The following is a 25,801-nucleotide window of genomic DNA, read 5'->3' as shown; positions in this document are numbered from 1 at the left end:
AACCAGTACTCTTAATAACTGGAGTTCATAAGTACACAAAATACATAATACAAGGCAGATTAAGGTTAAGTGTCATGAAAGAGTCAAGTAAAAGTGAAAGACCAATTTGAAGAAAGAACACATCTTGTTTGCAGCTCAGGAAGGACTAGGAAATTCAGTTCAGCTCTGAAGTACATAGGTATGCTTGAATGTTTGGCTACAATTTCCACGAGTCATGAAGTAGCTATAAACCTGTATCAGATTAAATACTGATTTTTTTTGGTAGAATAAATATGGTCAAACAGGAAATGACTAGAGTTACAATGTCAAAGGTACAGCTTTTTCAAGATACATTTATAATAAACAAGGAACTATCTATCACAAGATATACAACCAGAACCCCAAATTTTATTCATTTTCCTTATATCCAATCTAATCCTTTATCTTCAGCCTGAGATATTTCAAATTCTTCTTTTTGCGCTTGCAATTACATTTCTAATCTAGACTGTATTGATTTTTCCCCTCTCCTATCTACTTCCTTATTGACTTCCCCACTGCCTCCCTTTCCACAAAGTTGAATGTTATGGCTAAAGTTATTATTCCTTTGCGTTACATAAAGAAAATTACTAAATAATAACTTTAGTGTTTTTCACATAAGGGATAAGTTATTTTGCTTTCAATCTGGAGGCTACACATTAAATGCTCACCTAAATCTATTTTAGCCTATTGTTCTCTACATATTTCCATATCACTTTTCTCTACCATATTGTCTAGACTTACATCTATAAAACAGCATTTCTCTTCTTTATCAATACTCTATAAGTGCTTTTAAAATTTCCTTCCCAAACCCTTTACTGGAAGATTGCTTTGGCTATAATCAGAGGAATAATGAAACTTTACTTCCTATTCTGTCAGCATTGCTCATAAGTAGGAAATATTATGCTAGACCACTCTCTTCCTCAGTCATTACATAAAATCCAATGCAGTCAATAATGTTGTAAAGATTTTGTAGGGTATCTGATGGACACTTGTCTTATTAGGGAGACCACTTCATGGACAGTGTAGGTGCTTGACCATGGCAGTGTACACCTGAAGCTGAAGCTGAAGAATAATGAATGTGAACTACCATTTTTTATATATATATAAAGGAAGTGGAGTACATATATATGGTCATAAGGAATAGAGACAGTGGAAATGTAACGGCTGTGCGAGATGTCAGAGGGGTAGTAGATTGGGGGAGGGGAGTTATCACTTTGTGAGGGGTATAAATGTCTAACTATTATATTGTTTTGTACACCTGAAACTAATAATACAAAAATCCAATGCAAATGAAGTAACATTTCCTTCTGTTATGCATAAATGATCGCCTCTGAATCAATCTGCAGACTACAGGAAGATGTGATAAAAGATAAGTGAGTTCTTTAACATAAACAATGAAATCAACATTCTAGAGCTCTATGCTATTAGATTAGGCTAGGTGATGCAGTGGTAACAAAAAAGACCCCAAATCTCAGTGGCTTAACATATAACAATTTATTTTTCACTCTGAAACCGTTCACTGCAAGTCCATCAACCCTCCAGGGCAGGTCCCTTACAAACCGTGACTTAGATATCCAGGTTGCATCAATCTTGTAGGTATGCCGTCTGGAGCACGGTGCTTTCAGGTCACTGTGGCAGGTAAAGAGAGAGCTGGAGGATCCATGCAGGACTTATTATTGTTCTAGTATTGAAACAACACATCACTTCTGTTTACAATCTCTCTGCAATCCCTCTGCTAGAAGTAGTCAAATGGCGTTGCCTAACTACAAGGGGCTGGGAAGTGACGGGAGCACATAGATATTTCATAAGCTGTTAATATCTTTGCCACATTCTACAAATAATATAAGCTTTTCCAAATTTCAATGAACAACAATTTTGAAAAATTCTATATGGATACAAAATACCCCTTAAATATAATTTTATCAGTATATAGATATATATTTTTAGGAAACAGATGTTATGAAGCTTTAAGGTGATCTGACATGGCATTACATTTATAATTTTCCAAGAACCTTATTGAGAGATTTTGGTATTTCCACTCCCAAAATTTTGGGGGCCAGTATGTTATTTATCTATTAGATGATTTCTATATTTATAATAATTTTGCTTGAGATTCAAAGGAGCTGACATGAAATCAGCTATTTAAAAAAATAGTTATTAACTGTCTCATCATGCCAAAATATTTTGTACATATGACATTACAATTAGCATAACCTCTGCAACAGGTGTTTTTTGAGACACCAATTTATAAATCACATTACTCTGATATATAAAAATGTAAAGTAAAAATAATTTTCAACTCATTTCAGCGTTAGTGGTAAATGTGAATCAGCAACAGAAATGAGGCACCAAATCTTAGTAAAACATAAGACCAATGATGTCATTATATCCTAAATTTAACTCTTTAATTCAATATTAATGCTTAAGACAACAAACTTTTATACAGCACATTTACTAAGAGTGTGGCAGTAGTTTTAAGTAACAAGACATACAGCGTACTAGAGGTCTGGCACTCAACTTGCTTACAGTAAACCAGCTTCAATATGAAGGCATTAAATATTTTTAAAAAACCTTCTTTTTATATGCTATTTTGGCAAGTGTGCAATTAAACACAGTAATGAAATGAATATAGTAAGATTAAGAATTACAAACTTGAAACTTGTATCTTAAGCATAAATCATATAAAAAAAGGATTAGTGGTTATATAGAATATCCCTGGATAATCAAAACTTAATAGTATAAAACATGCAAAATATTTCAGAATCTTTATTAATCAAAAAATACCAGGGTCTATGTAAAATTATTCCCTTCCAAAGGGTATCAAAGTTAAATCAAATCATGTAACACTCTAATGCTAAATACTATTCAGTACTGTTGAAGTAGAGGTAAATTTCATAGAATTGGGGGCTTACTTACACTGTTACGTTGCTGTCTTTCTTGTTCACTTGAAGCAGCATACAACAACATCCCAGAATTTCACTAAGTAAGAAAAGAATGGCTGCTGCACTGGCAAAAATAGAATGTATAAGGATCAAAGGCACACTATTCAGCTAGCCAAAGTGATAGCAAACATTTTTTCCCCCACAAGCCCTTTCCACATGTAAACAAAAAATTTATTAAGGAGAAAAGTAAACTAAACTAAATTTATCTTCAAAAGTAAGTATTTTGAGACATCAATGTTAAATCTATGCTTCAAAAATGTCAACTATAGAGGTCTGGACTGTATTTCAGACTGTATTTTAAAGATGTATCCAAATTAGATAGTTTTAACATTAGATATACTTTTTTGTCAAAATTATCTAAAACATTTTATTTTAATTCCAAACATTTTAACCACTAGTATGACAACAGGGTTTTAGCTCTCAGAGTAATTAAAACACTGTAAGGAAAAACACACAAACGAAATCCAATATTTAAGCTGCAGACAACAATTATGGCCCTTTCTGGCACAATGGCATTTGACTGGCAACTCAAAGTCCAATAATAATTCTATTAACACAGGGAGACATGCATTTTGGTAAATGTGCCCTAACATTCACAGTTGAAATTTCCTTTAGACCTTGCTTTTTTAAAATAAGGAAATCTTGTTGTTGTTTTTTCTTGATGTCATCCTGACTTGTGACTTAATTCGACTTCTTTTTCTTCTTTTTACCATGTTTCTTGTGCTTCTTCTTCTTCTTCTTCTTCGCTTTTTCTGCTGGTTTTTCTCTCTCTTCATATCTTCTCTTCTTTTTTGCTTGTACCTCCTCTTCATAATCTGATTCTGATGAGGACTCTGATGATAAAGGCTTATCCTCAGGGTAAGTCTTCTTTCTTTTTCTGCTGACATTTATATACTTTTCTTTCTCTGTTTCATCCTTTGACTTCTTTTTCTTTTTTCCGGATTCTTTGCTCTCTGATTCAGATTCACATGTTGAGCTTTCTGATGATTTGTGTGAACGATTCTTCTTTTTCTTTCTCTTTTTTCCTTGTTTCTTTTCCTCATCCTCAGAATCTGAAGAACTGCTTGAAGAATCAGAGCTTGATGAAGAAGATGAAGACCGACAAGATTTCTTCTTTTTCTTTTTCTTTCGTTCTCTTTTTTTGGATGAACTCTCATTTCCACTTAATACTTTTTCTCTGCTTTTTTCTAGTTCTTTCTTCCAATTCTCATTCATTTTCTCTTCAAATTCAGCTAATGCCTTGGAGCCTTTCTTTTTATTTTCTAATTGTTTCTTCACTTCTTCCCAGGTGGGCCTTGGTCGATTGAGATAATCTTGTATTGTCGGGCCTGCAGACTGAGCTGGGCCCCTCCACCTGGCCATGGCTATAGGATTCATGTAGGCTACCCGATTATCCCGCTTTCCCATGCTGCCTAATGGTTCCCAGAGCAGACTCTCAGTGGCTGAGGAGATTAAGGTCAGATGCTCTCCTTAAGTTCTTCAACTGCTGGTACGCCAAGTGGGTGCCATTCTGTGAGAGAAGCAGATGGAATGATTACAAAACACCTTTAATGTAAGACAAAATAAACACACAGCTTAATGGTTCACTGTCTATCACAAAGTACAGTAGAAATTTTCCAACTCTCAGACCTTGGGAACAAAAGATACATATTTAAGATTTTTGCATATTTTAGATACTGTGGTATAAATATAACGTAAACTTAACATGTTTTATATACCTCATGAAGGTTCTGACTGTTACCTAAAATTTTTAATATTTCCTTTTTTCTTTCTTTCATTCTGCTTTATATGGTATAAAGACAGAAACATTTATTGCTAAATTCTGTACCAGGCAGACCTTTCCAACTTACAAAAGTGCAGCACAATCTACTCCATTCTTTGACAGAAATCCAGAAATTCAGAAACATCTGAAAAAAGCCGTCCTTCTCTCATCCAATCCATTACTAAATCCTGCTGTTTAAACCTCTACAACAGATCTCACATCCATTCACTTCTTTCCAAATATGCTGGCATCAAGTTAGTCCAGGCAGCATCATCTCTCATTTGGACTATTAATTTCTAGTATCTACAAGTGTTTATTTTCTGCCAGGGACTTCTTAGTATTTTGCAATGGATTATCTCATTCAATCTCTAGACTACTATTATGAGGTTGATTCTGTTGTTACCCCTAATTCAAAGACAGAGAAACTGAGGCTTAGAGAATTTGACTAACTTACATAAAGTAACTGAATAAATGGCAGAACCAGAATTTAAACCAAGGCAGCTTGACTCCAAACCCTTCACACCTAACACAACATTATATCATCTCCTTCTATCAACCTCTTAATTGATTGCCCTATTTCTACCCTTACTCTTTTTTCCATTCCAGTCCCACAGAGCAATCAGAAGGTTCTTAAAATACTCCAGTGGCTTTACATTTTAATAAGAATCACATCCACACTCTTATAAAGGTCCTATATGATCTGTCCTGCTTATCTCTCTTACTTTCATCTACAGTCACTTACCCCTTTTCTCCATTCCATCTTCTTCAGTCTTCTCTTTGTTTCTGGAACATACCAAGCTGCAAGCTAAGCCATCATGGCCAGTTCCACATTATCCTTTACGTCTCAGTTTAAATGTCAATTCATCAGAAAGGCAACTATTAGTTTGAACTACATAAAATTGTCAATTTTATAAGACAAAAACAGTCGAACACCAGCAATTTCATATGGCTCAACCTTATACTAAAGTAGGTTGCCTTTATATCTACCACTCATCTTTGTTACTCTGTATCTGAGTTCCTTGTTTCTTTTATTCATAGCACATAGTAAATTGGTGATTATTTGATTTGTCCGATTATTTGAATATGTGTGTGTGTGTGTGTGTGTGTGTGTGTGTGTATGAGGTCAGACAATTAAGTTTGTGAACTCATCCTAGAAAAAGTGCTACATACCTTATTGCTGAATATCACTATGGTCACCTTCGAAGTACTCCCCTTGGGAAGTTATGCACCAACACCAAAGATTAGCAGCATCATTGCAACAAGTTCGCGAATGTAATTGTCAGACCTCCTATATGTGTATCTACTGTTAAATAGGCCTGGAAGTGTAAAGGTCATGTTTGATCTGTCTTATCGACCATCGAGTTCCCATTACCTAATATGGCATCTGGATCACATCAAGTACTTAATAAATATTTGCTCAATAATAAACAAACAAATGAATGGATAGATGGATGGGGAACTCTGGAGGACAGGGGCATTCAGAGAAGCCTCTTGGAGTTGGAGATGTCTATATAGGATTTTGAAGGATTAATAGTTTACCCAGGAAATGAGAAATGAAGGACATTCCAGGCAGAGGAAACAATATGTTAAAAAAAAGGAATCTGAAAGACTACCATGTATTTAGTGCTGATAGAGCTTAAATTGAAGAGGTCAGTGGCAGGAGGTGAGGCTGCATAGACGGGAATATAGCCCGATCATGGAGGCCCTCTTTGGTTATTTTAAAATCTTAGATATTGTCCTATAGTTGTTAGGAAGCCAATAAAGTCTTTTAAATAGAAGAGAAAGATGGTCAGCCATATTATAGATTTTTCTGTCAGTCTCCATCTGGAGTTTGACCCTTTGAGTCAACCAAACATATCTATCTATTATAAGCTCAATGCCACAGACTTTACAGAGACTATTGGTGAAAGTTTCCTGCATTTCGTTTGCTGTGTTCTTATTCGTATTATCTTTCCCCTTCAGTTCAGTCCATCTCCCATTTGGTCCTTCTGTCTTTTCCATTGTTACTCCTCCTCTAAAGATATGTCAAATATCATTCTTTCCTTGACTTGGTCATCAAAACCCCTTAAGGATTTTAGTACATATTCAACTTGCTGGTTCTCTTTGATATTGGACATTTAGAATAGCACAATCCATTCTAATTTCAGTTCCTTGAGACCTAGTCCTGACATCAGCTAGAAATATAGGTAGAGACCAGTTCACAAAGGCTTTGGATGTGATGCTAAGGAGGTTGGATTTTATTCTGTGGGACTTACAGTGAAGCTAATGGGGAGACATTGACTATTTTAAGCAGGAGAGTGACGTGCTCATATTTCAGTGTTTAAGAGATTTTTTTTACAGTATGAAAGATGAGTTGGAGGCAGAGAATATTGAAGGCAACAAAATCACTTAAGTATTCATGCAAACAAGAAATGAAAGCGTCTGACTAAAAACAGTGGCATTGCTAATGAAAAGAGGGGAAATATATGAGACATGTTGAGAGAATTCTACTGAAATTAATGGCCAACTGTTTACAAAGGCTGAGGGTAAGAAAGGAATCTAGGTCAAGGTTCTGGCTTCAGAGACTAGATAAAAGGCAATGCCAAAGACTAAGTAATATAGGAAGTGGCATAAACTTTGCAAAAATGTCTAGGTTTGGCATTGGACTCATAAAGTTTGACGTGCCTGTGAGATATCTGAATCAACCTGCATGTAGGAGATTGAATATATGAGTATTGGCAATCTGGAATGTGACCTGAGTTAGAGATATAGGATTGGCAGTCACGGAGTGATGGCTAAAGTCATGGGAGAAAATTAATTTACCTTGGGGAGGATTTCAAGTAAGAAGGGGTTTGAACACTAGAGCCAATTTAATAACAACATGCAAGGGTTTGGCAAAGAAAGTAAAGCCTACAAAGAAAACTTCAGAAAATTAGCGAGAGTGGTAAGAGCTAGACCAGTATCAAAAAAAAAAAAAAAAAAAAAGTAACAGTCACAGAAACTTAAGGGAGAGAATAAAGTTTCAAGATGAGGACAATAATTCTCAAAGGCATATGTTCATGAATTTCACTTGAGCAATTTTTAAATATCAAAATGTTGGTAAAAAAAAAAAACCCCAATGTTCATGAATAACAAATGGGTTATATGAATTTTAGTACACGAGTATATATACAATGGACTACTATATGCACAACATAATATTGAGAGAAAAGTTCACCAAATGTAAACATTGATTGTCTCTGCACATTGGGGAGGAATTATCTCCTTTTGTACATTTTCCTATAATGTCTACATTTTCTACAATGACTGGGTATTATCTTTACTTTCTAAAAATCCAGAAAAAAAAAGAAAGATGTCATGAACAACAATACTAAATGTAGAATAGGTCAAGTAAGATAAGATCTGAAAATGTCCATTATATTTGGTTACTAAGAAATCACTAGTGTGGTAACCCTTAACTTTTTGAGGAACCTCCATACTGTATTCCATAGCAGCTGTACCAATTTACATTCCCACCAACAGTATATAAGGGTTCCTTTTTCTCCACAGCCTCTCCAACACTTGTTATTATTTGCCTTGTTGATAATAGCTATTCTAACAGGTGTGAGGTGATATCTCATTGCTGTTTTGGTTTGCATTTCCCTAACAGCTAGTGAAATTGAGCATTTTTTTTCATAAATCTGTTTGCCTTTTGACCCAGCAATCCCTCTCCTGGGTATGCACCAAAAAAAATCTGAAAACATTTATATGTAAAGACATATATACTCCGATGTTCATTGCAGCATGATTCACACTGGCCAAGACATGGGAAGAACCAAAGTGTCCTTCAATAGATGACTGGATAAAGAAGATGTGGTATATATACACAATGGAATACGACTTTGCTATAAGAAAAGATGAAATACTGCCATTTACAACAACATGAATGGATCTTGAGATTATCATGCTAAGTGAAATAAGTCAGAAAGATAAAGTCGAGAACTATATGACTTCACTCATATGTGGAATATGAAACTGAAAGCAACAAAGGAACAAGACAAACAAAGAAAAAAAACCTCATAGACACAGACAACAGTTTAGTGGTTACCAGAGGGTAAGGGGGGAGGGGGATGGTAGAAGAGTGTAAAGGGATCAAATATATGGTGATGGAAGGAGAACTGACTCTGGGTGGTGAGCACACAATGTGATATATAGATGATGTATTGTAGAATTGTACATTTGAAACCTATGTATTTTTACTATTGTCACCCCAATAAATTTAATTAAAAGAAATCACTAGTAACCTTTGCTAATGCAATTTTAACTAAATAGTGAGGGTAGAAACCAAATGACAGTAGGTTAAAGACTAAATGGGAGGTGAGAAAATAGAGACATAGGGTAGATAGACTCATTTAAGATTGAAAGTAAAGATACAGGAACATAAACTATAATGAGGATGCAGAATTAAACAAAATTATGTTTTTATTGTTTGTTTTTATCATAGAATGAACAAACACATTGACAGGGTGACATGAAGGATAAAGTATAAAGAGAAAATTTTAAAAAGATAGGAAAGGGAGGAAATAACAGGTATGGCAAAACCGCAGAGGAAACAGAGAGGAATCAAATTCAAGTCATAGGCAGAAGATACCTCTTCATGGCAGAGCAGAGGCAAAAAAAGAAAAAAAAAAGGTGTGGCTTCAGGGGTTTTTTGGGGAGATGAGGGTGAGGATGAGCTATGAAAGGGAGAAAGTTGAAGTATTTTTCACATAATAGCTTCATTTTCACTCAAAGATAGGTGCCAAGGTCATCTGTTAAGATTAATGCAGTTGAGGTAGCACAGGAGTATGGGACCAATAATTAAAATTACAGATACATGTAAAAAATGAAATTGGACTACTTTCTTACACTATATACAATACTCAAAATGGGTTAAAGATGTAAATGTTAGGCCTGAAACCATAAAACTGCTAGAAGAAAACATAGGCAGTAAACTCGTCGACATCACTCTTATCAATATATTTTTGGATATATCTCCTCAAGCCAGGGAAACAAAAGGAAAAATAAACAAATGGGAATAAATCAAACTAAGTTTTTGCACAGCGAAGAAACCATCAACAAAACAAAAAGACAACCTACTGAATGGGAGATGTTTGCAAGTGATACACCTGATAAGGGGTTTATATTCAAAATATAAAAGAACGCATACAACTTAACACCAAAAAGACAAACAATCCAATTAAAACAAGGGCAAAGCAACTGAAATGGGCAGAGGGCCATTTATCCAAAGAGAACATACAGCTGACCAACAGATGTATGGAAAGATGCTTAACATCACAAATCATCAGAGAAACAAATTAAAACCACAGTGAGATATCACCTCACACCTGTCAGAATGGCTATCATCAATAAATCAGCAAGTAACAAGTGTTTGTGAGGATGTGGAGATAATGGAACCCTCCCACATTTTTGGGTATGATTGTAAATTAGAAACAGAATGGAGATTGCTCAAAAAATTCAAATTAAAGCTGTCATACAATGCAGCAATTCCACTTCTGGATATTTATCCAAAGAAACAAAAACATTAATTTGAAAAGATATATGCTCCCCTATGTTCATTGCAGAATTATTAGCAATAGCCCAGATATGGAAGCAACCTAGATATCTATTAACAGATAAATGAATAAAGAAGATCACACACACACACACACACACACACGCACACAGGAATATTATTCAGCAATAAAACAGAATGAAATGTTCCCATTTATGACAATGTGGATGGACACAGAAGGTATTATGCTAAGTGAAATAAGTCGGAGAAAGACACATACCATATGATTTCACTTATATGTGGAATCTAAATAAAATAAAACAAAACAAAACAAAAACAGACTCCTAGATATTGATAAAAAGCTGATGGTTGCTAAAGGGGAAGAGGTGGGGGATGAACTTTAAAACTTCAAAATTTAAAAAGGAGTTATTGTGATAATGGTTGCATAATTATGTAATAAAAATGTCAAAAAATTAAAAGTAAAAAAATAACATTTGGAATAACTTCAGAGGGGAATTGGGAAAGGGTGCTGGCACAACACAACATGTAGGAGGCCTTCAGAACTGCAGAATCTGTGTGTTCTTTTCTCATAAGATAAAGCACCAGAGAAAAGAGAAAAAGTAACACCAACCAAGTCTCTTGTTCAAATACTCTTTGTTTAAAAGTATTGTGGCCTACTTTCTGTTTCTATCATAGAAATTAAATTGATTTTCTGTATCTCTATTTATATGAAGTATGCTAATTTTGTAAAAAGATTAGATATAATTTGTGACAGCCCTGTTGATTAATCTGGGTGTTACAATAGTTATTTGTTCATTTATTCTTACAAAAACTCACATTTGATCATCTATTATGAGGCAGATACCATGTTATATGCCATGGAGATTACAGTCTAGTAAAGGCAATAGTCATTACACAAATATTAAGTGAATGAGTATATAATTGTGATTGGGACAATGAAGTAAACTTACAGGATGCTATAAGAGGTATAAGGAGGGATCTAATTCAGAACGGAAGGTCAACTCTGAGATACTAACATACAATTTTAGACCTAATGGATAAATCAGAATTAGCAAGATGAAGGAGTTAAACAAGATGGAAATAATAAAAAGAGTCAAAGTTGATTGAATGCTCAAGGCAGAAGGAAGAACAGATGCTATGGCCCTGAACTGAAAAGGAAAAGCCAAATACAATGCAAAATATTCACATTATTATATTGTTGTAAACCAGCTGTCGTATCAATTTTTCTCCTTCTTGAAAGTGATTGTATCTATACCATTTTTCATTGGACATGCTCAGGTAAAAATCAGTACGAATCTAAGTTACTTAAAAGCATATTTTAATGTTTCACAGTGTAATTTCTATTGTAAGTATCACTAAGTCTTGTTATTTTAGAGACCTACTGTATTTTACAAATCATTTCACTGAATTTTCAGTTATATGTCTAACTGTAGATGGATTCTCACAGACAATGCAGTTGAGTTGAAAATCCTTTTAAAAATAATGGATAATCAGAAGTAAATCCATGCCTATGTGGTCATTTAATCTATGACAAAGGAAGGTAGAATTTATATTGGGGTAAAGACAATCTGTTTAATAAATTGTGCTGAGAAAACTGGACAGATACATGCAAAAATATGAAACTGGACTACCTTCTTATGCTATATATAAGAATAAACTCAAAATGGATTAAAGACGTAAGACCCCAAACCATAAAACTCCTAGAAGAAAACATAGGAAGTAATTTTGCAGACATTATCCTTAGTAATATTTTTTACTGATATATCCCCTTGGGCAAAGAAAGCAAAAGAAAAAATAAACATGTGGGACTACATTAAACTAAGAAGTTGTTTCACAGCAAAGGAAAACATCAACAAGACAAAGAGACATCCTATTGAATGGGAAAAGATATTTGCCAATGATACATCTACTAAGGGGTTAATATCCAAAAGTTATTAAAAAAAAAAAAAACTCGTACAACTCAACACCAAAAAACCAAAGAGCCCAATTAAAAAATGGGCAGAGGACATGAAGAGACATTTCTCTAAAGAGCACATACAGATGGCCAACAGACATATGAAAAGATGCTCAACGTCACTAATCATTAGACAAATGCAAATAAAAACCACAATGAGATACCACCTCACTCCTGTCAGAATGGCTATCACCAATAAATCAACAAATAACAACTGTTGGAGAGGATATGGAGAAAAGGGAACCTTTGTGCACTGCTGGTGGGATTGCAGATTGGTGCAGCCACTATGGAAAGTACAATGGAGGTTCCTCAAAAAATAAAAATAGAACTACTTTATGATCCAGCAATTCCACTCCTGGGTATTTATGCAAAGAAATCCAAAACATTAATTCGAAAAAAAATATGCACCCTTATGTTTATTGCAATGGTATTCACAATAGCCAAGATATGGAAACCAAAATTCCCATCAATAGACGACTGGATAAAGAAACTGTGGTACATTTATACAATGGAGTATTACTCGGCCATAAAAAAGAATTAAGTCTTACCATTTGCAACAACATGGATGGACATAGAGAATATTATGCTAAGTGAAATAAGTCAGACAGAGAAAGACAAATACCATATGATCTCACTTACACGTGGAATCTAAAGAACAGAATAAATGAGCCAACAAAACAGAAACAGACTCAGAGATATAGAGAAAAAACTAATGGTTGCTAGATTGGAGGGGGATGGGGTTGGGGGAAAAGGTGAAGGGATTAGAAAGTACAAATTGGTAGTCACAAAATAGTCATGGGGATGTGAAGTATAGTATGGGGAATATAATCAATAATGTTGTAAAGATCATGTAGGGTGCCAGATGGGCACTGGACTTATCGGGGGGTTCACATCATAGACTGTGTAGATGACTGATCATTGCACTGTATACCTGAAGCTGAAGTAGAATAATATTGAATGTCAACTATAATTAAATATACATATACATACATATATATATGTGTGTGTGATATATATACATATATATGTATCTATATACACATATATATCATACACACACATATATGTATGTATATGTATATATGTATATATGTGTGTATATAGATACATATATATATGTATCTATATATCACACACACACACACACACACACACACACACACACACACACCAGGGGTGCCAAAAAATGTATTCGCATGACTTGTATTCATCTTTTATCATTGGTATATATTGAGTATTACAATTTTAATATAGTTTTTTTTTTCCTTTCTTAAAATGTGTATACATTTTTTTGGCATCCTCTGTAGTCACTAGGTGTATAGTACAGCATAGGGAACATAGTCAATGGTATTATTACAGCTATGTATGGTGTCAGAGGGGTAGTAGACTGGGGGGGTTATCACTTTGTGAATGGTTTAAATGTCTAACTAGTATGTTGCTTTGTACACCTGAAACTAATAAAAAATATAAAAATAAGTAAAAAAATAAAAATAGTTGATAACTGCTCCAAGACTTAATCTGGAGTACTCAACTCTTTGACGAAGGTATGGACATTTGGATGAGACCCCTTATAAAAATAAACTGGGTGTTTTTCGTTCATACTAGCTAATGTAAGTTTAAGTACCATGCTACTGGTACTTAAGGCCTCTTACAAAGCAACTTAAAGGATTTAAGATAGCAATTAATTATTAAATTACAAAATAATATTCTACGCATAATACTAACAATACTTTTAATTATCACACTATGTTTCGCCATTTCACGTTGAATGATAATATAGAGAATAGCTGTAGCACAATCTAATTCACAGGCCAAGTAAGAGACAAAGAGGGTTCATAGAGAAATTTAATGATATTTCTCACTTTCCTGAGAATATCTAGCTCTAGCAAGTGTATGTAATATGATATCCTTCCTTCTCAATAAAACTCAAGCATGAACACATTTTATTCTAGTTGTTAGCATGACTGTTTTGAAGGAGGAACTATCGCTCTTATCTTGACTGGGATCAACATGATAGAAAACCGTGATGTACTGAAGCCATTCTCTTCATGTGAATTCCCTCTAGTACAGTTGCGTCATGGAGCATTTGTCATTCTAGGGAAAAGGTGCAAAATTTGAAATGCTGCCTCCTCTTCCTTCCTTCTACAGAATTGTCAAATGACAAGATATCAGTCTGTACCATTTTAAGGATGATACCAGAAAGCTTGTATCACCAACAAAATATTGCAGATGCACAAGATAAAATAGAAAAGAATGAATATAAGAGAGTAGAAGCTCTAAGTGTAAATTTTAGCTAAGTATTTGTTTTAGAGAAACAAGTACTTCACCCTCTTAATATACTAATGCATTTTGGAATTTATATTCAGAAAAACAAATGTTGTAATTGTTTAGCTTTTATGCTAATGAAGTAAAATGCTTTTTTTAAGCAAACATTTTTTTAAAAAATATTGAATTTATTGGGGTGACACTGGTTAGTAAAATTACATGTTTCAAGTGTAGCATTCTGTAACACATCACCTATATATTGCATACTGTGTTCACCACCCAGTCAGTTATCCTTCCATCACCATAGATTTGATCCCCTTTACCTTCTTCTATTCTACCACCCTCCACCCCCTTTCCTTCTTATTTTAGAATGGTTTTAGATTTACAGAAAAGTTGCAAGTATAATAGAGAATAGCTGTATCCTCTGCACACAGTTTCCCCTACTGCTAATATCTTACATTAAGGTCGAACATTTGCCACAACTAATAAGCCAATATGGACACATTAATATTAAGTCCATTCTTTATAATCAAATTTCCTTAGCTTTTAGCTAATGTCATTTTTCTGTCCAAGGAATCTATCAAGGGTACCACATTACATTTAGTCACCATGTTGCTTAGGCTCCTCTAGACCTGCAGTTTGTCAGAATTTCCTTGGTTTTGATGATTTTACTGTTTTGAGAAATACTGATCAGGTATTTATTTTTTAGAATGCTCTTCAATTTAGGTTTGTCTGATGTTTTTCTTATGGATAGAGTTACATTGTAAGTTCTTGGGAGGAAGAAAACAGGTCAAGTACCATTCTCATTACATCATATTAAGAGTACAAACTAAGGTGACTTATCACTGATGTTAACCTCGATCACTTGACTTAGGCAATGCTTGTCAGCTTTCTCCACTGTAAGATAACCCTCCCGTTCCATACTGTACTCTTTGGAAGGAAGTCACTATGTGCAGTCCATACTTAAGGAGTGGGGACTTATGTTCCACCTCCTTGATGGAGGAATATCTACATGGATTATTTGGAATTCATGTGTATCAGAGATTTGTCAATTCATCTGCATTAATTTATTATTTCAATCATTTATTGGTATCAGTATGGATCATGAATATTTATTTTATACTTTAGGTAATATTTTAATACTACTTTATTGTGTTGCTAAAATTTTTCCAGTTTTAGACTTTGGGAGCTCTTTTAGTTGACTTTTAAGTCCCTTTGACTTACCACCATCATTTTGTTTCTTAAGCACTTACTTTCTAACTCTACAAGATGCCCCAGGATCATTTTGTATATCCCCTTCATTAGCCCTAGAATCCTACTGGAAAATCACTGTTTCTAGGCCCTCTTAGCAGACAGGGCTAGGAAACATATGAAATTATTCTAATTTACTCACTCATATATTAAGTTTTAAGTAAGTAGCTGGCACTTGGATGACAAATATACATTATTCAGAGATGGCATGCAGACCATTGTGTTGACTATAATGTGACATCTAGGTGACATGACTGACTCATCATCAACAAAGTCCATGTTATGGTTATTTCTTGAGTAATAGGAAAGGATATCTCCTGAATACATTTCTGAAACTGTGTGAAAAGTCTAAGAGTATAGTCTAAATCAAAGAGCAAAGGCCCTCAGAAGAGCTAGCCTTGCCCCTTAAGCACTTTGTCCTAGTCAAGAAGCCATAAACAAAATGTTATTGTTTATAGTGCCAGTGTCAATGTTTTAAGAAACTGTCTGTAGAAATCCATTACAGGTAACCCCCATATAACACGGTTGTTAAGTTCCTTAAAAATACAGTGTTATGCGAATCCGTGTTATATGAAACAAAGAACTAGTACAAAAAAAAGGATAAGGTTCCAAAAAATTTTTTAAAAATACTATTATATTTTTATAACTCAGAGAAATATCTTTATTAAGGCAATTTTCACCAAAAGTATAACATATTAATATGTATTAAATAATGTTTTCTTTATCATCACTACTAAACACCATTACCCAAGGGCGTTTTCTTTTTGACAGAGTATCTTCATCTGTTGAATTTTCTTTAGCATTATCTTGACTTCTATTCTGTAATTTTTGCAAAAAAATCTGTTATTTTAGATTGCTTGCTTTTAGCTGAGAGATCTTTATAAATTTTGTTATATGGTGCTAAGCACTCGTGAAACTCTCTCTTAAACTTTGTGCTTCTTTCGGTGGAAGGATCTTAATTTAGGAAATTCTGCAGTAAAATCTGATACGACATCCACGCTTGAGTGAAAAATTTCAAATGAGAAATCTTTTGCTCTTAAAAGCTTTTATTACGTTTCATGTTGTTCAGGGATTTCCCCAATTTTGAATGAGATATTTTTTGCTCTTAAAAGCTCTTATTACACTCCGTGTTGTTCGGAATTTCTCTAATTCTCAGACCATGTTAGAGTGAAACCCTGTTCTAGGATGCCGTGTTGTACGAGGTTTTTCCCCAATTCTTGAACTGTGTTAGAGCAAAACCGTGTTATAGAAGTGCTGTGTTATACAGGGGTTACCCGTATACACATACGAGGTCTGACAATTAAGTTCGTGAACTCATCCTAGAAAAAGTGCTACATACCTCATTGCTGAATATCACTATGGTCACCTTCGAAGTACTCCCCTTTGGAACCTATGCACTGATGCCATCGCCTAGTCCACCCTTCAAAGCAATTTTGGAACTCTTTTTCTGGAATGACCATCAGAGCTGTCATATTACTCTCGATGTCCTGAATGTCATCAAAATGTCTTCCTTTCAATATTTTTCAGGTAAAGAAAGAAGTCACTGGGGGCCAGATCAGGAGAGTAGGGAGGGTGTTCCAATACAGTTATTTGTTTACTGGCTAAAAACTCCCTCACAGACAGTGCCATGTGAGCTAGCGCATTGTCATGATACAAGAGCCACGGATTGTTGGAGAAAAGTTCAGGTTGTCTAACCTTTTCACGCAGTCTTTTCAGCACTTCCAAATAGTCAACTTGGTTAACTGTTTGTCCATTTGGTACAAACTCATAATGAATAATCCCTCTAATATCATAAAAAGGTTAGCAACATTGTTTTGACTCTTGATTTGGACTGATGGAACGTTTTTGGTCGTGAAGAATTGATTGACTTCCACTGTGCTCTTTGATGCTTTATTTCAAGGTCATATTGGTACACCCATATTTCATCACCAGTGATTACCATGGCCCAAAACATCATCTTGCCTCGCCAAAAGGTCTTGGCAAATTTCAGCTCTCCTTTGCTTTTGTTCATCGGTGAGCTCCTTCAGGACCATTTCTACACATAACTTTTTCAGGCCAAGATTTTTAGTTAAGATTTTCCTGTCTTTCTGCCAATGTTTACTTGGGTCTTCTATGCTTCTCACAGTCAGCCAACGATTTGGACGCACAATTTGACAAATTTTTGCAATATTTTCATCAGTTCTGCTCGGTACTGGTGGCCCTGACCTCTCTTCATTGGTGACACGTTCTCTCCCCTCAGAAAAATGTTTAATCCATTTGTGCACTGTTGTTTTCTTCATGGCATTATCCCCATAAACTTGGACTAACATATCCCTGATCTCACTTCCACACTTGCCAAGTTTAACAAGAAATTTAATGTTTGTTCATTGCTGTAATTCAAGCTCAGACATTCTCGCAACGGCACACAAGAACACGCAACAACAATAATGAACGCCATTCAGCAAGACACCGCCACACATCAACATGAACACAGCTATGAGACACTGATATACCAAGGTTATGAAACCTTACCGAGTTGTTTGTACAGTGCTGCCCATGTGAGCACAGGGTGGCAAGATCACAAACTTCATTGACAGATGTTGTACACACCAAATTCAACTAAGTGTTTGCCAAGAAGGAACTTATTTTGTTAGTGCAATTGGTAAGTTTTGGATTCTCACTAGTGACATTTTTGACTTTTGCATGACAACAGATTTCAACCTATAATGAATGTTTAGATGTGGTAAGATGAAGCAATATATGACGTAAACAAAATGTCTTAGGAGCACTGAAAATTCCTGTTCCACTATACAAGGGGCCATCTTACATGAACCAAAGCTAACTGAATTCTACTTTCTTTCCATCTGTGTGACATAATTCCTATGAAACTACACTGCAAAAATAAGGTGCCACATGTCTTCTTTTAATTGTCCCAGTTTCTATTTAACAAATGTCTCATAATATGAATTTTGTAGAAACCCTTGACAAGATTCTTCAAGTCAAAAAGCTTGGTAAGTCAATGTTTTTTAGCACTGAGCATCTAAAATCAATTTCATTCACATCTGACCAGGACATAAATGGAATATAATTCATATATTAGACTTTCAAAGTGAGCTAGAACTCCACCTTCCATTAATTCTTTATAATTTTATCTACATGTCAGTGTTAAAAGTGACATATTTTATATTAGAGGATCATGAGATGCATCTTGAGGCATTTCGCTGTGTATCTGAATTGATTTGTAGTCTAAAATCTGACAACTTTTCCCTAGGATCTAATAGTGCCAGGATACATGTGCCATCTCTTCTAACAACTATTAAAAGATAAGGCCCTAAACATAGGAAGCAAAATACCAAGGGGGCTCTTTACTATTTTCCCAGAGAACACAGTTTAAAACACGTCTATTTATAAATGGCTTTAAACAGCCTTACTTGGTTTAACATGTATCAATGCTTCAATCACCCTCTTCAGTACCCTGCCACTCCACATGAAGCTTTTAATGTATTTCTAAAAACAGAACATAGAATTTGATGTAATATATATATATATATATATATATATATATATATATGAATATATTGGCTATGAAATAGCTAAAAGTATCAGTTATTTCTTGAAGCTCCATACATTTGCATGTCACATCTCTTCTCACATTAGAAATGACCACATATGCATACAAGGTGTGATCAAACAATACAGTGAATGTTTAAATTAAAAAAATTACAGTAAAAGATACATTGCCATTAATCCCCCTCAAAATGTTCCCCCTCACTTCAAACACACTTATCAATCATTCTTACCACTTTCTGAAGCAGTTCTGGAAGTCTTCTTGCGTGAGTGTCTTTAGTCACACTGTCACGGTTGCCTTGATGTCCTGAATCAATTTAAAATGTTTACTTTTCATGGTCATTTTGACTTTGGGGAAGAGCCAGAAGTTGCATGGTGCCAGATCCAGTGAATAAGGTCGATAAGGACACATTGTAATGTTTTTATTTGACAGAAATGGCTGTACCAGAAGCGATGCGTGACACAGAGTCTTTCCTGTTGTGATCACAAAATACGGTGAATGCTGCTGCCGAGTGCCATCCAACGGAAAGGCAGGGATCTGCAATATGGGAAGTAGCACCTTGAACCTTAGTAACAGTGTGTGGTAAGTTTCAACTTGTTTGGTGCAGTCAGTTGGGTGTCAGGTATGGTTGAGAGAAGGTGTGTTTTAAAGTGTGCCATAAATTGTCCTCCATCATGACAATGCTCCATGTCACACATCACTTCTGGTATGGCAATTTCTGCCAAATAAAAATATTATGGTGTGTCCTCATCCACCTTATTCACTGGATCTGGCACTGTGCGACTTCTGGCTCTTCCCCAAAGTCAAAATGGCCATGAAATGTAAACATTTTGAATCAATTCAGGACATTGAGGAAGCCATGACAACACAACTAAAGACCCTCACGAAATTGGACTTCCAGAAATGCTTCAGAAAGTGGCAAAAATGATGGGATAAGTGTGTTCGAAGTCAGGGGGGAGTGTTTTGACTGGGATTAATGGCAATGTGTCTTTTACTGCTAACGGGTTTTTTTTTTATTATTTAAACATTCACCGTAGCTTTTGATCACACCTCGTACTTCCTAAAAATTCAAAGGCCAGAATACATAGACTTATTTGTTACAATAATTATAGATGCTTATTGGAAATAATAGTAAGGTGTGCTCAGAAGCATCACTATCTGAAAATCTGTATTACCATTACTTTATTATGCTGATATCAAAGGCGACTACATTTCTATGACTGGCCTGAGCTGAAAAAAACATGCGGAAGAAATGACTCAGAATTCATCCTGAGTGGGAGAAAAAACAATTCTCAATTATAGGAAGAACACTGAGGAAGAGTTGGTTTGATGAAGGCAGATAAAATATCTTAGGAAAACTCAGTAGGCAGGCTATATCAACTTTACTGATGCAGCAAATCATTATTAGAGTTCATTATCGTTAGAGTTGAAGGACCAGTTTCCCCCATTTATTTGCTGAGTGCTCTCAGACAAATTGTATAACTTCTCTGTGTCTCCGTTCTCATATCTGAAACTTGAATTGATGTATGACCAGTCTCTTTTACAATCTCACCTCCTACCCAGGTTCAAATGAAATACTCTTTGGCTATGGTTTTACAATTATAAAAATAAATGTAAAGACGACATTCCTATGACTATTATCATGAGTCACATAATAATGATTACAACTATTCACAGTATTCATCTTGAACAGATACTGTTCCAAGTGGTTTACATAAATTAGCTAATTTAATGCTCACAACCCCATGAAGTAGGTACTACTATTTTCCCCATTTGAGAGATGAGGAACTTCAGTCTCAGGAAGGTTAAGTAATTTGTGCAAGGTCTCATAGGTAGGAGGTACTAGAGCCAAGATTGACTCCCTAGCAGCCTGATTTAAAGCCTGCATTATTAAAGAATGTTGGAGCACGAAAAGTAGCTGCAAATTCTGGCTAAGGGTTCTAATGAAAATAAGATGGCTATTTGTAACTGTACATCTATCCTTCAAGTTCAGAAGGTCACAGGACAAATGCTCCCCTGAAAAGGCAGAAGAGAGTCTAATGTTAATAAAATTTAAATCGGTTGATAACACGAGTTTCCATAAATTGAAGCAGGTGTTCCACTAATTTGTCCAATTAATCTAAAGTTTTCAGATACATGAAGCATAAATCTCTCTTTGGGTAGGAGTGGAGATGGAAGTCTAGCTTAAACTAGTTAATGTATTTTTGTGCATTACATTCTGGCTAGATACAAGTAAATTTTATGATAATGAAGATAGCTTTGGAAAATTTAAATGTACAAAAAACTTGAAAACACCATTTAAGTTATTATTTTGAACTTCTTTCCTTATCCAACCTGATTACCAGAGCTGTTGAAATGGAGTGATTTAGGTGTTTCCTCCTCTCTTCACACCTGCCAAGTGTGGGGATGCTTAAGGAACAGTGTTAACTACAATCAGCAAAAAGGATGTGGAGACTGTCCAAATGGGCCTGGATAATCTATAAACTCTGCTAAGAGTTTCTTCCTTTTTTCATATTCCAGATTCCTTACTACCTATCTCTGTTCCTTCACATGGCTGTATGTTTCTGCCATTTATACTTGTAAATTGTCATTGTAATTTCCTTTTCCCTCACTGGATTGCAGATCCTAAAGGGTAAAGGCTATATCTATATAACATTACACAGACTCTCATGCTATATCCACTGCTTTGGCATATGTTCTGAGTCACAGAATTTGCTAACCTGACCCTTATAAACATGCCATATCAGTTATTTTTACCTATGTATTATAACATTGCCAGCAGCAGTTGTCATACAGTACTCAGGAATATGGAAAAGTTCCACATTAGGAAGTCAGCTGTTTTCACCTAGACTCCCCGGGATCTTTTTAACTCTGACTGACACTGACATAATCTGCCTATATAATTGCCTGAATCAGGAATCTGAAGCTCCTAGTGCATTTGTTTGATTTACTCCAAACTCAGTAACTTTAGGTATCTGTTTTTCTCTATGCTTCCATTGAGTCAATTCTAAGACGAAATCCCTCAACAGCCCTGAATATGACCATACACCTTATTTATGCAATCCCTTAAGTTTTCTGGTAAGCAGCCTTATCAAAACTTTGTAATCTATTTGGCTTAATCTATTCCAAAACATTTGGGCATGAAATTCCTAATCATGGAAGTAAATTTGATCTGTAAATTAGAGGAATACCTAAAATGTTTATGGCATGCTGAAATGGAAGAAAACACATTTTTCATCACTCTGAATTACTGGCTTAGAAAATATTAGAAAATAAATCACGGTTCTACAATTTAAAATGAAAAAAGTGTCTTAAACTAAGGTTGAATCTGTATGGCATAAAATATATTATCTGAATGTAGGTGATTCACTTATTCACTCAACAAATGTTTATTGAGATACTACTATGAGCCAGGCACTAGTGTTGAACAATACAGATAAAGTCCATGACTTCATGAGGCTTACATTTTCGAGGAGGGAGATAATTAACAAATGGGCTTTATTTCAAATATGTCAGAATGAACTAACCAAGACTTTAATAGAAAGTACTGGGTGGGGGGTAGCTAGAGGAAAAAGTTAAATGATATAATGAAAAGACGTGCAGCTAAATCCAGAATGTGGGACATTCTAAAAATCAAACAGCTGGTCTTTTCTAAAATTACACGGGGGGAAATGAAAACTGTTCTAGAAGAAAGATTTAAAGAGACATAATTAAATGCCAAGTGTGAACCTTGATTTGTATCCTGGTTCAATAAAAAACAGGTATATGACATTTCTTTCTAGAGTGATGGAAATGTTCTAAAATTAGATTATGGTTGCATAACTTTTGTAAATTTGCAGTAAATCATTGAAGCTTGAATTTAAAAGAAAATTATTCTCTAAATAAGGCTGTTAAAAAAGATTTTGAGGTGACATCTAGGGATATCTAATATTGATGGGTATTAGAAACTATCAAGGAATTATTTTAACTACTTTAAATATTATAATATTGGGATTATGGAAGAGAATGTCCTTATTTTTAAGAGATGCATGCTGAGACATGTGCATATGTAATATCATGAAGTGTGTAATTTACTTTTAAATTGTGCATCAAAACAGAGAAAGCGAATGCAACAAATTGATAAAAGTTCTTGACTCTAGATTGTGGATATATAGATATTCACTGCAAAAGTTTTTCATGTTTTCTATGAGCTTGAAAATGTCCTAATAAAAAGTTGGAGTATATATTAATTTTTGAGTGGGAGAAAAAAGAATACCATTGAAAACTATTAGTAAGGAGTGATTTGATCTTTAGTTTTAGGCCATCTTAACAAACACATTAGATCTATTTACTGTATGATTTGATCAGCAAGACAGAAATCACTCAATTGTTGAAAACTAAATAAACTAAGTTTATTAGGAAATAACGGATTATGAAGCTACAAAGAGACTTGGCCTCATGTCCCATCTGTAGCAATATAAATAGCAGTCATGCAACTCACCTTTCCAAAGTCTTGGTTAGTTCATTCTGACATATTTGAAATAAAGCCCATTTGTTAATTATCTCCCTCCTCGAAAATGTAAGCCTCATGAAGTCATGGACTTTATCTGTATTGTTCAACACTAGTGCCTGGCTCATAGTAGTATCTCAATAAACATTTGTTGAGTGAATAAGTGAATCACCTACATTCAGATAATATATTTTATGCCATACAGATTCAACCTTAGTTTAAGACACTTTTTTCATTTTAAATTGTAGAACCGTGATTTATTTTCTAATATTTTCTAAGCCAGTAATTCAGAGTGATGAAAAATGTGTTTTCTTCCATTTTAGCATGCCATAAACATTTTAGGTATTCCTCTAATTTACAGATCAAATTTGCTTCCTATCTGTTCCTTCTTTTACCTTTCAATTTTAGCTGGTTCACTTTTGCCCCTAATGCTCTTGGCATAAAAACCAAAGAATTTAACTAATTCTATGGGCTCTGACCTAAATAATCTGGTCACTGCTTATCTCTTCAACTTTACTTTCTGCCCCACTCAGCCTCCACCCTCTCTGAATTTCAAATTCCATGGCTTTTTTTCAGGATCTCAGATATGCCATTGTTCCCTCTACTTTTGCATGTACTATTACCCTCCCTAAGTGGAACTTGAATATCATTTATTTAGAAGAGTCTTTCTTTCTTTTTTCAGTTACACTGGACATTCAATATTATTTTATATTAGTTTCAGGTGTACAGCACAGTGGTTAGACATTTATATGATTTGTGCAGTAATCCCCTGATTACTCTAGTACCCACCTGGCGCTATACATAGCTGTTGCAACATTTGTAACTATATTCTCTATGCTGTACTTTACATCCCTGTGACTATTCTGTAACTACCAATTTGTATTTCTTAATCTCTTCACCTTTTTCACCCAGCCCTGAAACTCCTCTCCCCTCTGGGAACCTTCAGTTTGTTCTCTGTATCTATGAGTCTGTTTCTGTTTTCTTTGTTCCTTGATTTTGTTCTTTAGATATGTTAAGTCAGAGTGAGAAAGACAAATACTATATGATCTCACTTATATGTGGAATCTAAAGAAAAGCCTTTCTCGATGTTCTTGAAAAAGTCAGGTCTGACAATACGCTCTGAATGAACCTTGAACTTTTTCTTTTAATACTCATAGCAATTATAATTATCTAATTATTTGTATAATCACTTGTTTAATATAATTTCCCTCCACTATATTACGGGTTCTATAAGGAAAGGATCTATGTGTATTGTGCTCACCACTGAATCTCTCAAAAAAACATCAGTATACAAACGTGCTATTTCTCTCAAAAACCACTTTTCAACCCCATATTCTTTACTACCTACTCCATTTCTCTGTTGTCCTTTTTAATCAAAACTCCTGGGAAGAGCTGTTTATAGAGTTTTCAACTCCTCTCTTTCCATTCTTTTTCTTTTTTAATTAAAGTTTATTGGGGTGACAATGGTTAGTAAAGTTACATAGGTTTTAGGTATATAATTTTATAATATATCATCTATAGATCACACTGTGTGTTCACTACCCAGAGTCAGTACTCCTTCCATCACCATATAAAGAAGATAAAGGTGTGGTATATATATACACACACAATGGAATACTATTCTGCTGTAAGATGAAATAGCCAATTGTGAAAACATGGATGGATGCTGAGATTATTATGCTAAGTGAAATAAATCAGACAGAATAAGTCGAGAACCATATGATTTCACTGATAATGTGGGATATAAGACTTCCATTCTCTTTTGATTCCACACCAATGGGGCTTTCACCTCAACCACTCCATGGGAACTTTTGTTGTCCAGGTCAGTAATGACCTCCATGTCACTAAATCTGATGACCATTTGCATTATCTTTACTTCATCAATAAGCATCAATTGACAGGGTGGATCACTCCCTCCTTGTTGAAACACTTACCTCAAATGGCTTCCAGGATTACATACACTCTTGGTTTTTCTCTCACTTTCCCAACTGTGTCTTTCCAGTCTCCTTTTTAGGTTCTTTCACTTGACCAGAGATAAAT

General features: G+C 34.8%; 1 protein-coding gene across 4 annotated transcripts in view; it reads right to left on the bottom strand.

Annotated features, from left to right (window-relative positions):
• Window positions 1-1,497: 1,497 nt before the first annotated feature.
• The window catches only part of FAM133A (family with sequence similarity 133 member A), a 52,663-nt gene continuing 28,359 nt past the window's right edge, over window positions 1,498-25,801 (bottom strand). For all 4 annotated transcript variants that reach the window (XM_074323560.1, XM_019717917.2, XM_019717916.2 and 1 more), the window contains exons 3-4: window positions 25,696-25,784; window positions 1,498-4,470 (exon numbers count right to left, since the gene is read on the bottom strand). In XM_074323560.1, the coding sequence (XP_074179661.1) occupies window positions 3,642-4,367 (726 nt within the window). In that variant the 5' untranslated portion in view covers window positions 4,368-4,470; window positions 25,696-25,784 and the 3' untranslated portion in view covers window positions 1,498-3,641. The remainder of the gene's footprint in view (window positions 4,471-25,695; window positions 25,785-25,801) is intronic.

The sequence above is a fragment of the Rhinolophus sinicus genome, chromosome X (assembly GCF_036562045.2).
Source record: "Rhinolophus sinicus isolate RSC01 chromosome X, ASM3656204v1, whole genome shotgun sequence".
NCBI lineage: Eukaryota > Metazoa > Chordata > Mammalia > Chiroptera > Rhinolophidae > Rhinolophus > Rhinolophus sinicus.
The sequence above is the reverse complement of the archived record's forward strand: the minus strand, read 5'-3'. Positions and strand labels throughout refer to the sequence as shown.